Source organism: Camelus bactrianus, chromosome 1, assembly GCF_048773025.1.
Source record: "Camelus bactrianus isolate YW-2024 breed Bactrian camel chromosome 1, ASM4877302v1, whole genome shotgun sequence".
NCBI lineage: Eukaryota > Metazoa > Chordata > Mammalia > Artiodactyla > Camelidae > Camelus > Camelus bactrianus.
The window spans coordinates 90664218-90678600 of NC_133539.1; the positions used below are offsets into that span (position 1 = coordinate 90664218).

At 36.7% G+C, this 14383-nt stretch overlaps 3 protein-coding genes across 3 annotated transcripts in view; 2 read left to right on the top strand and 1 right to left on the bottom strand.

Annotated features, from left to right (window-relative positions):
* The window catches only part of RARRES1 (retinoic acid receptor responder 1), a 45238-nt gene extending 44301 nt beyond the window's left edge, over positions 1 to 937 (top strand). The window contains exon 6 of the mRNA XM_074368935.1: positions 46 to 937. Coding sequence (XP_074225036.1) covers positions 46 to 51 — 6 coding nt within the window. The 3' untranslated portion in view covers positions 52 to 937. The remainder of the gene's footprint in view (positions 1 to 45) is intronic.
* Positions 1 to 14383, bottom strand: part of GFM1 (G elongation factor mitochondrial 1) — a 41556-nt gene that overhangs the window by 6682 nt on the left and 20491 nt on the right. Inside the window, exons 12-15 of the mRNA XM_074368932.1 lie at positions 12993 to 13130; positions 12037 to 12119; positions 1907 to 2069; positions 180 to 324 (exon numbers count right to left, since the gene is read on the bottom strand). Coding sequence (XP_074225033.1) covers positions 180 to 324; positions 1907 to 2069; positions 12037 to 12119; positions 12993 to 13130 — 529 coding nt within the window. The remainder of the gene's footprint in view (positions 1 to 179; positions 325 to 1906; positions 2070 to 12036; positions 12120 to 12992; positions 13131 to 14383) is intronic.
* Positions 6009 to 12005, top strand: LXN (latexin). The gene is made up of 6 exons (XM_010952040.3): positions 6009 to 6304; positions 7635 to 7697; positions 8769 to 8946; positions 9263 to 9399; positions 11346 to 11408; positions 11670 to 12005. The coding sequence occupies exons 1-6, from the start codon at positions 6176 to 6178 to the stop codon at positions 11766 to 11768; spliced, it is 669 nt and encodes a 222-aa protein (XP_010950342.1). The 5' UTR covers positions 6009 to 6175; the 3' UTR covers positions 11769 to 12005.

Consider the following 14383-nt stretch of genomic DNA (forward strand, 5'->3'; position numbering starts at 1 on the left):
ACATAGCAATGTATTCTCACTCTGATTCTATGAATATTTTCCCAGAACTGATCATGTTCCCTGATGTGCTGCCTACCACTGAGGGGAGAAGACCTAAACAGCACAGTACTGCCTTCTGGGGCTGATGGTCCACCAGGGAAACAGACATAGGGACACGGCAAATGCCAGACGCAGCATACCTTGTTTGAGAGCACCTTCTCCTGCACGGATGAAAGAGATTTCATTGGAATCCACCATGTGATGTGCTCCATCTTGCAGGACAAACCGGAGCCCAGAGAGCTTGTGACCAGACAGAGGGCCCTTCTCGCACGCATCCAGAAACCCCTGTTAGTGAATGAACATAACCTCTGGAGCAGGTGGGTTGCACTTGCAGATGCATTACCACGAACCCCCAAAAGTCTCAGTATTCAGGAGTTTAACATTTTCATTTATGCTATATTTCATTCCTTAAATTTTTAAAAAAAAGTTGGACAGCCTTACCATTTAAGTTTTATTATTGTGGCCTCTAGATGAGCAATCCCTTGGAAAAGCATATTACTTAAAGGTGTGAGCTGGTTAGAAAATGATGATGAGAGTGCCAGCAATCACTTTCTCATAACCTCATCAGTAATTATACACTCTCACGAAGCATTATTGAGACAGCATGATCTTAATTTTATAAGGAGGAAACAGGAAAGGTAAATCTGAGAAACTCCCGAAAAGAAAACCTCCATCAAAATTGGCATCTAATTAACAGCTGTGTCTTGAGCTCCTTCTGTATACCTATCACTGCTCTGCTTCACTGGCAGATCACTACATAATATCTTTAGTGTTACACAATGTCAGTAAGAACTAAAAGTAAAAGGTACTTTCATTTTTCCAAACAAGTTCTTTTTCAAAAAGCAGCTTTACTGAGGTATGATGATATCAATAAAATAAACCTATTTAAAAACTACAATTTGATAAGTGTGCAGTTCTTTTCCATTCAGTCACTTAAATATTTGTAGTGCTCCTACAATTCAAGTTAGTTTTTCATGGCAAGACAATCACACAGCTGCACATGTAGCACAATATATTTCTGACATTTTAAAACTGTAAACTCTCAGTGTTGAGAAATATCTAAGCTTTCCTTCACCTACATTAATCTTTTAGAAGATAATTTCAAAGTGTGAATGACAAAATACTGTCTTGAAATAAAGGGTAATGAATGAAATATACTAATCACAAAAAAAGCTACCAAAATACTGAAACCAAAATTATGATCTATTATTGAAGATTCCTAAAAAACCTAAAAACCTCAATCTATAAGAATAGACAGTTGCTAAAGATTTTTACAACAGTCTTAAAGCCAGTGACCCAGAAAGCAAACAAAACACTAATAGCCCATCATATGTGTAAAGCTCTTCACATTTCCCAAAGAAATGTCACAGTCTTATCTGATCCTCAATTTGTGAGGGGTTCAAATTGAAGTATTATATGCTCAGTTTAAAATGAAGAAAGTGGTTCTGAACACCAGGGTTTACCAAAAAGCATTTGAATCAGTAGCAAAGATGATGGCAGCACCCAGGGACTGGGAGTCTTAATGAATGGTCATTCTACTGCAACAGAACACCTAAAACTTGCATCAATCCCTGACAACTACTACAAATTTCAGTTGCTGATTACGATCAATTAAGTAGTTTCAATTTATCAAGAGAAATGTAATAACTATGATTCAGACACAGAATTATTTCCCCTCATTGTCATAGCATACATTTATAGCTCTTCAACTTAATGAATTAAAGATTCTAAATGAGATGGAAAGCTTAATCAGAAAAAGTAAGACTGTAACGAAAATGAAACACAGAAAAAAATGATTTGATACCTAGAAGACTGTTTTTGATTTTTCAAAAATACAATAAAGTTTATTTACTTATTTATTTTTTACCTTTTCTACAGCAGGCACAAATTGCTTTGGAACATTTGCCCCAAATGTTTCATCTGAAAACTCCAACTTAGTGTAGTTCTCTGGGTCCAGAGGCTCCAATACACCTATCACTTTTCCAAACTGGCCTGCACCACCTGATTGTTTTTTATGTGTAAACTCAAACCTAAAAGTGATTAAGGAGGAAAAAAAAAATCAACACAGCATTATATAATTCCCAAAATAAAACAGCTCCTACTAATTTAAATGAGAAAACACATTTCATCATTTTTCCCTTCAAATATAACTTGCTATAACATTTTATTGTAGAATTCATTTAAAAAGGAATCCTCTCCTTTCTATTCTTACTTGGAGGGAAGGGTGGTACACCACTAAAGTAATCCATGGTTCTAATTCTACTAATTCTGAATTTCATAAGAAGAAAATAAAAGTCAACTAATTAAAATCAGTCAGCCCAAGGTTTCTATTGTAGTAATCTACATTCCAAAGAGCTTGCCCATTTCTTTTGGAATGCTTCCCTTCCCTGGGACACAGGGTTCTCTCCTTAAACCTATATAATCGAGGACAGTTACCTGAAAGTAGGAGCTGTGCAGTTAATTCATACAGGTAGCTGCTATTTGATTTTACAACTTGGACACTATGGACTGAGGCAAAAAAAGAGAAGGGAATTTCGGGCGGAGTAACTAACACCTGGAAATGATTAACGGCAAAATGATTATGATTAACATAAGCCACTCAAATATACACATATACAGACACAGGTCAGTGTTTACTTCAAACTACTAATGACAACATAAATAGGATAAACACCTTACATACATATTAAATATATGTAAACACAGGCTACTATTTCTTTGAAGAAAACATTTCAAGAGTATCTACCGTTGCAACGCATTTCTTCCTTTAAACAGAACCTTCCTCAAGACCGTAAGGTGAAAGCAGCCAGCTGCTTTCAAAGCTGACTGTAGATAACTGGAGTTAAATGGACACTAACGAGCGTGTATTCCTGCAAACAGATCTGTGAGTGGGTTGGAAGAAGTAAATAGCAATTTCAGCAGGAGATGTCAGCTTGGAACAAGCAGATTTCATAGCCTAAGTGTGAATGTGCCTGAGGAACTGCCTTTAAAGTAGTCTTCCAGCGGCCAAGAGCTTGAGGATGGGCTGGGAAAAACAAAACGCTGAAAGATTAATTTTCCTGGGAGGGAAACAAACAGCTATCAGAACTGAGAGAAGGAAAGCAGAAGAGAAACAACTGCCAAATCACCACAGAATTACTAAAGGGATTCCAAAACTATGGTCCACTGACATATTCTCAAGTATGCACAACTTCTCTAAGACATTTTAAATTGTTTTCGATTTTGTTGATAGTAATAAAATATCTATACAACATACTCTGGAACTGTGCTATCTGTATGGTAATCACCAATCATAAATATTTACACTGAACTTTATATTAAAGTTAAATAAAATTTAAAATTTAGTTCTTCAGTTGCACTAGTCACACTGCAAATGGTCAATAGGCAAGTGTGCAGTGTAGCTAGTGTCCAGGGCAGCACAGACAGAACACTGCCATCACTGCACAAAGTTCTACTGGACAGCACTGCCCTGGAGGACCAGTTTACAAGTAATCCATGCAGTTTTCCAGGATCGTGGCTGAGCTGATAATCAAGTGGATGCCAAATAACAGAATACTTATGTGCCAGGCTTGTGCTAAGCACTTTTTATGGACTGTCTTACTTGTTCTTCACCACAGACCTATAAAGTAGGTACTGTTTTTATTCATGATTTTATAGGTGAGAAACCTGAGGGTCAGAGAAGCTAAGAAACTTGCCAAATGTGATATGGCTGTTAAGCGACAGAGCCAGGATTTGCACCAAGACCAATACTCTTAATCAAACATGTTTCTAAGAAGGCCAATAAGAAAAGAATATAAACTGATTTAACCTGCATTCACTTCAAAAGCCATTAGAAGACGCTGCACAAGAAAGATTTTACTGCCGCTTAAGCAGAGAATTGGAAGAACTCAGACACCACTTGGTAGGCAGCTAACAGGTACACTGAAGACAAAAGAACCCATGCTCCTATGGTCAGACCACTGGCATTTTGTGAAAGACAAATTAGTTTTGGCAAAACATTCTCTCTCACATTAAAATTAATGTTAACTAGAATTGTGTTGGTTGGTTTTATTGTATATCTCTATCTTGTAGCTTTAACGTGACTTTATAGTCTTACAAAATTTGCAAGTCATAAGCGTTTTTAGTTTTATGTTCATACAGTTATTTAAAATAATTTAATTTGCCTGATCCCAGAGATCCGTAATAATTCTGTTACTTTCAAAGTAACCCATACATTATTCAAGCTTGAGGATAATGATCCGTTAACTAATCATTCATGAAGCTTTAGTAAGCAACTAAGATTTCAAGGACTCAAGAATAGGAATGAAATTCTCTTAATGCAGTTTATTTATTTAACATCTAAATAGGCAGTTGAAAATTTTTAATATAACTAGTTATATTTTAAAAAGAACCTAAATTAATATATGTACTTTAAGTAAATAAATGCCTGACATCACAACCTATGTTACTAGCCTTGATCTGCAGAGACAGTAGTTGTATTCATAAAGCTTCAAAAAGGTGACTTTATCTAGGAAGCTCACATGTACTTCTCACAATTCTAACTAGTAATTACACAAGAGATGTTAAGTAGCTATTTGTGAAACTTAAAAAATTTCATTCTCAGCAAAAATTTCTTTCTGCATAATCAGAATGTTCTCAGCCACTCTTTCCTGGAGCAACATAATTCACATAATTCACACACATACACTCGGTGACAACCTAAGAGGTTGGCTGAAAGATGAATGACTAGCCCTGCCCAAGCAAAAGAGAAAAACCTCCATTTTTTTTGTAAAAGTCTTAAGAGGAGAAATTAACTCTTTCATCGTCTAGTAACTTGACAACTAATGGCTAATATTAACTAGAAAGGATGGGAAATGCCTTACTGCTTACTATTCTTTAACACTTTGATCACCCACTGTGGATCAGGTGCCCCTGAGGAAACACAACTGTCACCCAGATTTGGGTAATGTGGCAATCAACGTGTTAAAAATCTGCTTATTCCAAGGACTTTATTTATGAATAAGTTTTAAAAGATATTTGAGAAAACACATTACAAATACATTTTTGTTAACTTAAAAAAAAACCCTACAACGTATATATCTACCCGAAGAAACAACAAAAATCCATCTTGAGAAAAATAGCAAAGAATCTTTATTTCCAAGCCAACAAGCTAAAGTGTCAGGTTAGCTATATATCTGATGAAAAGAAATCTTAGCTGCCTGATCTACAGCAAATCCAAAAAACAGCCTAGATTATAGTTCCTTTAAAGGTGACAGATACAGGTAATTAAGAGATCTGTAGAGTAAAAACGTGTTGTGTACTAAAAGTTTGTGCTTGCTGAAGGAGCGTTAAAAACTACTTTTGTTAGAAGCTACTTCAGTGTAGTGCTTTAAGTTCAGTTTTTAAATGTTTTAATCCTCAAAGTAAAATTTTCAAAGTGGAAGCATGGTGTTATATCAAAACCTCATCCTTCTAAGATCAGTAAAGGGAGAGAAGGGTGCAAGTACCTTTTAAAATTTCTCCTGACCTAAGTTACATAATTCTCCAAATTAATGCTATGGTTTGCAGTCTCATATTCTGATTTGGTGGGGTTGAGTAAGTCTGTTCCTGGACTCTCACATTGGGAAGGGAAAAGAAGGAATCGCATGACTCACTACCTGGAGCTCCTTCGCACTTTGCCCTGTGCCTGACACTGGGGGTGGTGTATTAAGGAAGTTGTGTTCCAGTCTGCAAGTGAAGCAACCACTCTTTCCACTGAGAGGAAACTAGAAGCCCCAGGGGAGATGCTCCATTAAGGCAAAGTCCAGAAAGCCCCTCCCTGCACTTCTGAAAAAGTTAACAGAAGGAAGGATGTAGTCCCTGACCACCTAGCCCAGACTCTCCACCCCCTTAAAGGAAGAGGCGGCTCTCTGCTCGCAGGAACCGGAGAGTAACTGTAGGCGGTAGCAGGGCGGGGCCACAAGAGCAGCCCTCTCAGGAACCAGCGCCGAGGCGGCAGCTGTCAGAATCGGAAGGAACGAGGAAGAGAGGGAGGGAAGGAGCTGGCGATCCCGCCCCTGCCACGCCCAGCCCAAAGCAGTAGGGCCACGCGGGCTGGACCGGGACGCACTTCCCAGCTTGAGCAGCCCCACGAGAGCCCAGCCGCCACTCACCAAGAATGGAAATCCCTCCGACCCACTACCCAGCCTCCAGGGCGGCCTCGGTGGCGGAGAGCTGCATCAACTACCAGCAGGGGACCCCCCACAAGGTGTTTCTGGTGCAGACAGTCAAACAAGCCAGCCTGGAGGTGAGTTGGGCAGAGGGCGGTGGGGGCACCTGCTACATTCCCTCCACTCCCTAGGTTCTCAGCGTGGTCCGCTCCCAACCCCGCCCCCTACCCCCGACTCCGATGCCTCTTCTGGGTCACACTGCTGACCTTCGGTCGAGACGAGTTAGCATTTCTTGGGGTGGTCTACACTCCAGTCTCGGGATACCCCAGGGCTATTTGTTGTTTTCACGCGGGAAGGCAGAGACGTTGGTATAGTTTTTATGGGAACTAATATAAGGAAATGTTCTCAATGAGGGGAGGCATTTTTCCCTTTCCACAAGTGAAACCTGTAGGAACCATTTTCAAAACGATCTTAAAACTGCTACTGTGTTTCTTATCTACTATTCCAGTCTGGACCAACAAAAGCTCCGGTTGTGCAAATGATTCTTCACTACTTAAATTTTAAGACCACTCTTTTATTAGACTCTTTGACCAAAATGAAGAGGGAAACAAAAAAGCAACAGAAACTGACAAAGCAAAATCAGAAAAAAGTATTGTGAGCTGAGGCTCGCTTTACCACCAAACACTACTGCCACTGACTGCTGTGAACGATGGGCTCCCTCTGGCTAAAGAGTTAAATTAAAGGCTCAAGGCCTGGGCAATCACTAAGCTCACTTTCATTTTAATAAAATCTAATAGATTTGAGACCGTCCCTTATTTATGCTACAGAAGTTTAACTGCTAACAGTCTTGAAGAGCTGAAAGGGAGTAGATAAAATTTCAAAACCACACCAGATAACATAACTAGGTATAAACACTCAATTGTATCTTAATTCAAGAGTGAAATACCTAAACCTTCGTCTTACTGTTATAAAAATTTGTTCAGATAGCATTTTGAAGGTCCACTAATACACAAGTAAAAACAGTACTTAACATCATTTTGTAGTAATATGCCCCAAATGGAATTCATCTTCATTGAACACCATCTGGAGGATACACAGGGCTTTATGAAAAGTATTTTCAATGGTGTATCTTATTTGTCATCTTTAGAATTAAAATTTTCAGAATCTGAAATTTAGGTGTGGAATTTAGGATCACAGATCCAGAGTTTAGAGCCCGCTGATGATTAAAAGTAAATTATAATTGATTTTATTCATATATGCTTTTATCCCACCCTTTTATTCTCATCCGAAACAACCCTGCTAGAGGGCCTAAATTAGATGTTATATACATGGTGACATGCCTTTTTCAAGGTCTAAAGCTTTAATCACTTACCCTCACCAGTCAGTAACCCCAAACAAATGAGGATAGATTCTTCTAACAATGCAAAGAATTGAGTTATTAATAACACCACATTTTCTCAATTTTAGGATATTCCAGGAAAAGGACATAAGTATTGCCTGAAATTTTCTGTGGAAGAAATTATCCAAAAAGTAAGTGAAATGTCCTTTATTATGAAATAAAATTCGATTCTAAATACTCCAGATCACCTCTGCTGATCAAATCATAGGATTAATTCAGTTTTAAAGAAAAATTGTTATGAAATCCCTGCCTCAAAAAAAAATGATCACACAGGGTCAGTTTTAACTTTTTGTGTGTTCTGAGATACAGTTAATATTTATATTGAGTTATGTGGAAGAGACATTATATACTTCAAGTAAATTTCCTTTAAAAATGTTATATACTCATATGCTAGTTCAATTTATGCTAATATGAACAAGTAAAGTAACTAACTCTCCAATCATCATCACTGTCTTATGTCTGTCTCATTTTGTTTTTCATTTCTTTTAATTAAAGAAAACAGTGCTTTTAGATATTTATGAGTAACAGAATGGCCAACTGATACCACCATGTTCAGATAAGAATCTTTCAGTAATAGGGCAGGGAAATGTTAAAAAAATTTTACACCTCTCAAATTATTAATGAGACCAACTTGAAAAGTACTGCAACTTGTACCATAACCATCTTGAAATTTTTAAAAGTTTGCCTTTTTTCTAAGTATAATTAAGAAGAGATACAGGCTAACACAAAGAGACTCATTAAAAGGCATTTGAGCTGCCAGACAGTTTTATAAAACAGAATCAGTGCTACAATCTTTTCATTTTACATCTAGATACAGACTGCAGTACCTGAGTTTGAGAAAATTTCTGTTATTTTTAGGAGAAGAGACTAAGAGTAACGGAAAGACAAAAAGTAACCAGAGTCTGGAGTTGGTATATAAGTCAGACTAAAATCTGCCTTGCAAATAGACATCCCATTAATACTGAAATATTTTCAAAGTTTTAAGGTGTGTTTATAAGATTACGAGAACTTACAAGTTATAAAATAAGTTACATAAGAAAATTACTGGGTCAATTAGATACTTCTGGAATAAGCACTCCCAAGTCAAGTCTGAAACAACACCATTAGGGGGACAATGCTTTAAATGTAATATCTCAAAGAACAGTAATTAGTAATGGATGGTCATCTACATGTAAAGATCTTTTGAAAAATATTTCAAACAGCAAGTTACAGTGAATTGCACAGCTGAAGTACTTTACCCTCCAATGGGACAAGACTCCGCACCAGAAGTCAACTTCACATTTGAAGGAGAAATTGGAAAGAACCCAGATGAAGAAGACAACACATTTTATCAAAGACTCAAATCCATGAAGGAACCACTAGTAGCACAAAATATTCCAGGTATGTAAATATGGAATGGAAAAATAGTTTTTCAACTTTAAGGTCAATATCAATTACCTGTGTTCAGAATTGTTCGTTGTTAACACTATGCTGGAAATATACTGGCTTTTGCAAAAATACTCAGTACTAATCTAATTCAACAACAACAAAAAAGGCCTTGGGACTTTTAGATCAATCCATGGCTTAATTAAATTATTTTCTGCACACATTTGAAGAAAACTAAGATATGATTTAGAATTTAGATTTTTTAAAAGGTTAAATTAATACTGCATATATAAGATAATTCCATTTACCATATATATGTTTCCCTCACCAGACAGTTTTGGAAATGTACCTCCGGAAATGAAGCCAGTTCACTATTTAGCCTGGGTTGCCTCTAGTTATATCATATGGCAGAATTCTACTGAAAATACATGGTATAAAATGGCAAAAATTCAAACTGTCAAGCAAGTGGTAAGTAATTTCTATAAACTACACTCTTAACAGGGTTAACATTTACTGAAAGTGTTATAATTCACGACTGGATAGTGCCCTTTCAGTCATTTTTGTATTTAAAATAGTGAACCTGGTATTTGAAAGAGAGAACAGTTATCAAGGCCAGAGAAGGTGAAGCTGGTTTCAAGAGATTGAAGTCCTGAGTTATAAATAATTTGGCAATGGTTTTTGTGCATAGCTAATACAGATTATTTCCTATGGCAACCTAAATTTTGTGTTCAAATCACTATAGTCATGCGATACTGAAACTACTTCTGCTTTTTTCCTCTACTGAAATGGCAGTGCCAGAGCTAGAGATATGGCTGGAATTTTTTGCCCCCCGAATCAGCCAGAACAAAAATATTAGCATCTCAATCTTTGTGAAGCTTACTTATGTAATTTTCTTTTAAAACCCCGTTAGTCATAATTGACAACCTCTTCTTGTTAACTTTGTGTTTTAAGTCCGATATGACTATTTCAAACTGCTTCTTTCTAGACCTTAGAGATAAAAATAAATTCATTGAGTTTAACCTTATTAAGAGGTTTAAGAGAAAAAAATGTCAACTAGTAGTATTTAATGGAATAAAGGAAAAAAAGTGCAAAGAAACCACAAGAGTTGCAGTCATCTCCGTAGGAGAAAAGGACTTTCCACTTGATTTGTTTCAGCTTGCTGATAACAAACTGCAAGACAGCCGGAGCACCTTTACTCCACAGGCTCTTTCAACTACTTACTAGATCCCCTTGGGCACTGGAGGGCAGGTACCCAATTACGGTACTCAGAGCGTGATGTCAAATACCTACATCACTATTACAACATTTTAAGAGAGCCTTTTTGTAATGCATGGTAATAGGTAGCAACCTTGGTTACAACACTCCTATAGGGACACCGAGGCCTCAGATAATTGAGTAGCTGCTCCAGGTTACAGAAGATATACAATCTTTTTATAGCAAAATATGCACAAGACAGTGTCAGTAGTTTCATGAAAGAAAAAGCCTAAAAACCTGCACCAAACTGCAGTTTTAAAGTATTAATGAAAATTCCAATAGAAGGGTTTAATAATATATACAGTGCTTCAGGGTATATATATTACGTATCTTTACCTATTAAGAGCCAACATATAAGAAACCTTACTGATTTTGACCTTATTCTGAAAGGACATTCTTTGTTGATACAGTCAAAGAAAGGACTGCTTCCAGATACTGTAAGGAGGGACTAGTATAGTTTCATCCGCTCCTGGGGCCACGTTTGTAATTACTGTTAGCCGAAGGAGCCACAGGAGTTTGTGTTGCCTCTTGGAGTTCAGAGCTTGTTTCAATACATCAATTACAAGCCTTAAAGAGCCTTGTGTAAGTAACAGCAAATCTCTGATAATCATGGTTTTAAACTATGTAGAAGCAATATTTCTGTGTATAAAGTATAAAGACTTTAATATGCCCAAAGCAGTTAGCAGCATAGATCAAAGCTTTTCACAAAATCAAGCATGACATTTATTATTTCCAGTTTTTAAAAGAGAATTTCTATTATAAAATTGGTTTTCTTTAATGTAAACACTCATTTTATTAGTTTATCCCTTAAATTATGCTTTTCTGAACAATGGAAACATTAAGGAATCTTAAATGACAAAATTATAGACTGTAATGCTCTTATCTAGCTACCACAACTCAGAAACTAAAAACAGAAATGGTAAATGACTTTTAGAGGAACAAACGAGAAAATCGTGATTTTAAAATGTGGTTGGAAAGAAATCTTATTTAGAAGAGAATAGTTTTTCTGTCAGGCTAAATAAATTACAACATTCAATTTTTATTTTTACTTAAGTGGAAGTATTATCATCACCTATTAAGAAAAGCTGGTTTTTAAAATACAGATATCATTTTTGCCAATGATATTAAGTTCTAAATGCCAGGGTTTTTTTTAATTATAGCAAAGAAATGATGACTTCATTGAGCTAGACTACACCATCCTACTTCATGACATTGCATCTCAGGTAGAGTATCAGTTATCTTTATTTGATGCCACTTTCAAAATTAAGACTTGTTTTGTAGCCACAGTATGCCTTATTAATTTTGACTCTAAATCAGAATTCCTGTCAATTCAAACAGGCACCAAGTTGAAGTATACTACAGTTATAGCAATTTAACTTGTTTTATGCTGTCTTTGAGGACTGTTTTGTCTCTAACAAAATATAAATCTGTTTTCTTAAATGTTTTCTAAATTTCATTATAGCATCAATTTCCTTTACTTGCAGGAGATAATTCCTTGGCAAATGCAAGTTCTGTGGCATCCACAATATGGTACTAAAGTAAAACATAACAGCCGTCTGCCAAAAGAAGCACGGTTGGAGTAAATGAAGACCCTACCACCGGATGAAGTGTAAACATGCTTATCAATGACGTGTGTGCCAGTCTTCATTGACATCTACCTTAAGGGGCCAGATGAATCCCAAAATTGTCACTCTGTATAAATGGCTTAATTATAGTACCAGAATTATATAGCTTTCATAATAAAGACTGTCACCATGAAAAGTGTCTTATCAACAGTAACAGTGCTATGTATATCCCATAATAAAAAGCTCTTAATTCCAGCCTTCCAGTATGTTTGTGTTGCATACTTACGGGACAGGGGCAGTAATGGTCTCTCTGAAAGCAACTTTTGGCTTTCCTGTGATACATGGACAGCCATACTCTCTTTCCAACCTCTTAAAAAAAAAGCAGGAGATCACTTTTTGGAATATTTAAATTGAAACAAACAAAAAACTAGAAGAAAAATCTAAGAATCTTAACTACCTTAGAAACATTCATTTAAATATGATAAGCAAATGATAAATCTTAAATCATTTATGTGCCTTGTGAGGATAAATATGTGATACTAAACAATATAAACTGCTTTTATTGATTTTATATAAATGAATTCTAATTTAGACTGATTAATTTACACTTACTCCAATTAATCTATCCATTAAAACTTCACCTTTGTTCCATCTTATTACATATTCACTGGGATAGCTTATGAATATGTTGTCAGAATTTTCTACTATCTCAACTCCAGAGATATAATCACAACCAGAATTTATAATCGTTAAGTCACATATATTTTGTTTTCATTCATATACACAGAAGAACTTTCCTAGGAAAGTACAAGCCCCACCTACCCATTCATTTATCTACGTTATAACCATCTCCCAGTACTAACTTAAGAAAATAGGCAAGAAACAGCCTGAAGTGTGGCCCCTGGTGCACCGACCTCCTCAGCCGGTTTCCTCCTGTAGGTTTCTCCCTAAGGCTGAGACCAGGATATACCTGACCTAACCAACCATGATCTGGGAGATGATGGATGGTCTTATTGCAAATCCCCTGAACCTTGATTCTAGAAGTCTGCAATGTTTTACAAATAAAAAGATTTATAAATCAAAAGTGATTAATCTGTAACACAAAGTGGAGGATACCACATCTGAATACAAACAAGAGTGAGCTTGAAGAACCACTATTAGTTTATAAATTGAGAATTATTAACCTTTACTCTTACAAAACACAAGACATAAATAAAGTGAATTTAACTTCCTTCTTATTACCTGAGCATAGATTTCCAGATGTAATTCTCCCATTCCAGATACAATTGTCTCTTTGCTTTCAGTGTCAAAGTGGACTTTAAATGTTGGATCTTCTCTTGTAAATCTGCCAATACCTTTTGAAAATTTTTCCAGATCATTCTTTAAAAAAAGAAAATCATTACACATTTTATTAAGCATGACAAGCGATGAAACTATTGAAACAACTGAATGAAATCAAATACATAAGCAGTTAAGAAATAAAAATGGTCCACCACCTAATTCCTAGGCCCTTTTAAATGTGAGCTTGGATACAACACAGCCAAGAAAGCAAAGAATAGTAAACTGACAGACTTCTTTTCACACTAAGACACAACATAAAAGTCTAAGACTTAACTCTATGCCCTTTTCTATTATATTGACAAAAACTGTACATTTGTGAAAACTGCCCATGAAGTGAAGAGGAGAATCTGTGTTACTGTGTTATATTTTAGAAATCCTACACACAATCAAAGGAATCAACATGTTTACCAAGATTCCATGGTAGATTCAAGAAGACAGTAAAGACCAACACCAAGCAAATGCTCGCTGAAACTTCTCCCTTTCAAACAACCTGCCTGGATGTGGTCTGATGCACCTTTATTCTCCTTACGTGGTAAGCAGAATAATGGCCTTCTAAGGACAGCCCCTAATCCCCCCAAACCTGTGACTGTTACCTTACATGGTAAAGGGGCTCTGCGGCTGTGATTAAGGTTACAGACTATGAGATGGGGAGATTATGAATAATCCGGATGGGCTGAACGTAATCCACATGGGCCTTTAAAAATGGAAGAGGAATGCAGAAGGGTAGGTCAGAGATGGGAAGAGGGAAAGAAGAGACAGGAGATATTTGAAGCATGAAAGGGGCTCATTTCGCAGTTGGTGGCACTGAAGACAGTAGGAAGGCGGCTACAAGCCTAGGAAGGTGAGCAGTCTCTGGCAGCTGGGAATAGCCCTCAGATGACAGCCAGCAATGAAATGGGGACCCCAGTCCTACAACCACAGGGGCTGAATTCTACCCACAACCTGAGTAAGTAAGGAAATAAATTTTTCCCTAGAGTCTCTATCTAGAAGGGAACTTGCCAATATCTTGATGTTAGCCCATTAAGAACTGTGTCAGATTTCTGACCTACACCACTGTAAAATAATACATTTGTGCCATTTTAAGTCACAAAGTTTGGGCTAATTTCTTACTGCACCAATAGAAAACGAACATGCCCTGAATCACCAGTATTACAGCTATCACGTGTGGCTGAAGATGTTTTTGTTTTGTATATGTTACCTCAAATTCTAACCACAAGACTGCAAGACAGAACCATCCACATTTACAGGTGAGGAAACTAGGTACAGAGAAGTTAAGTGACTTGCTCAAAGCC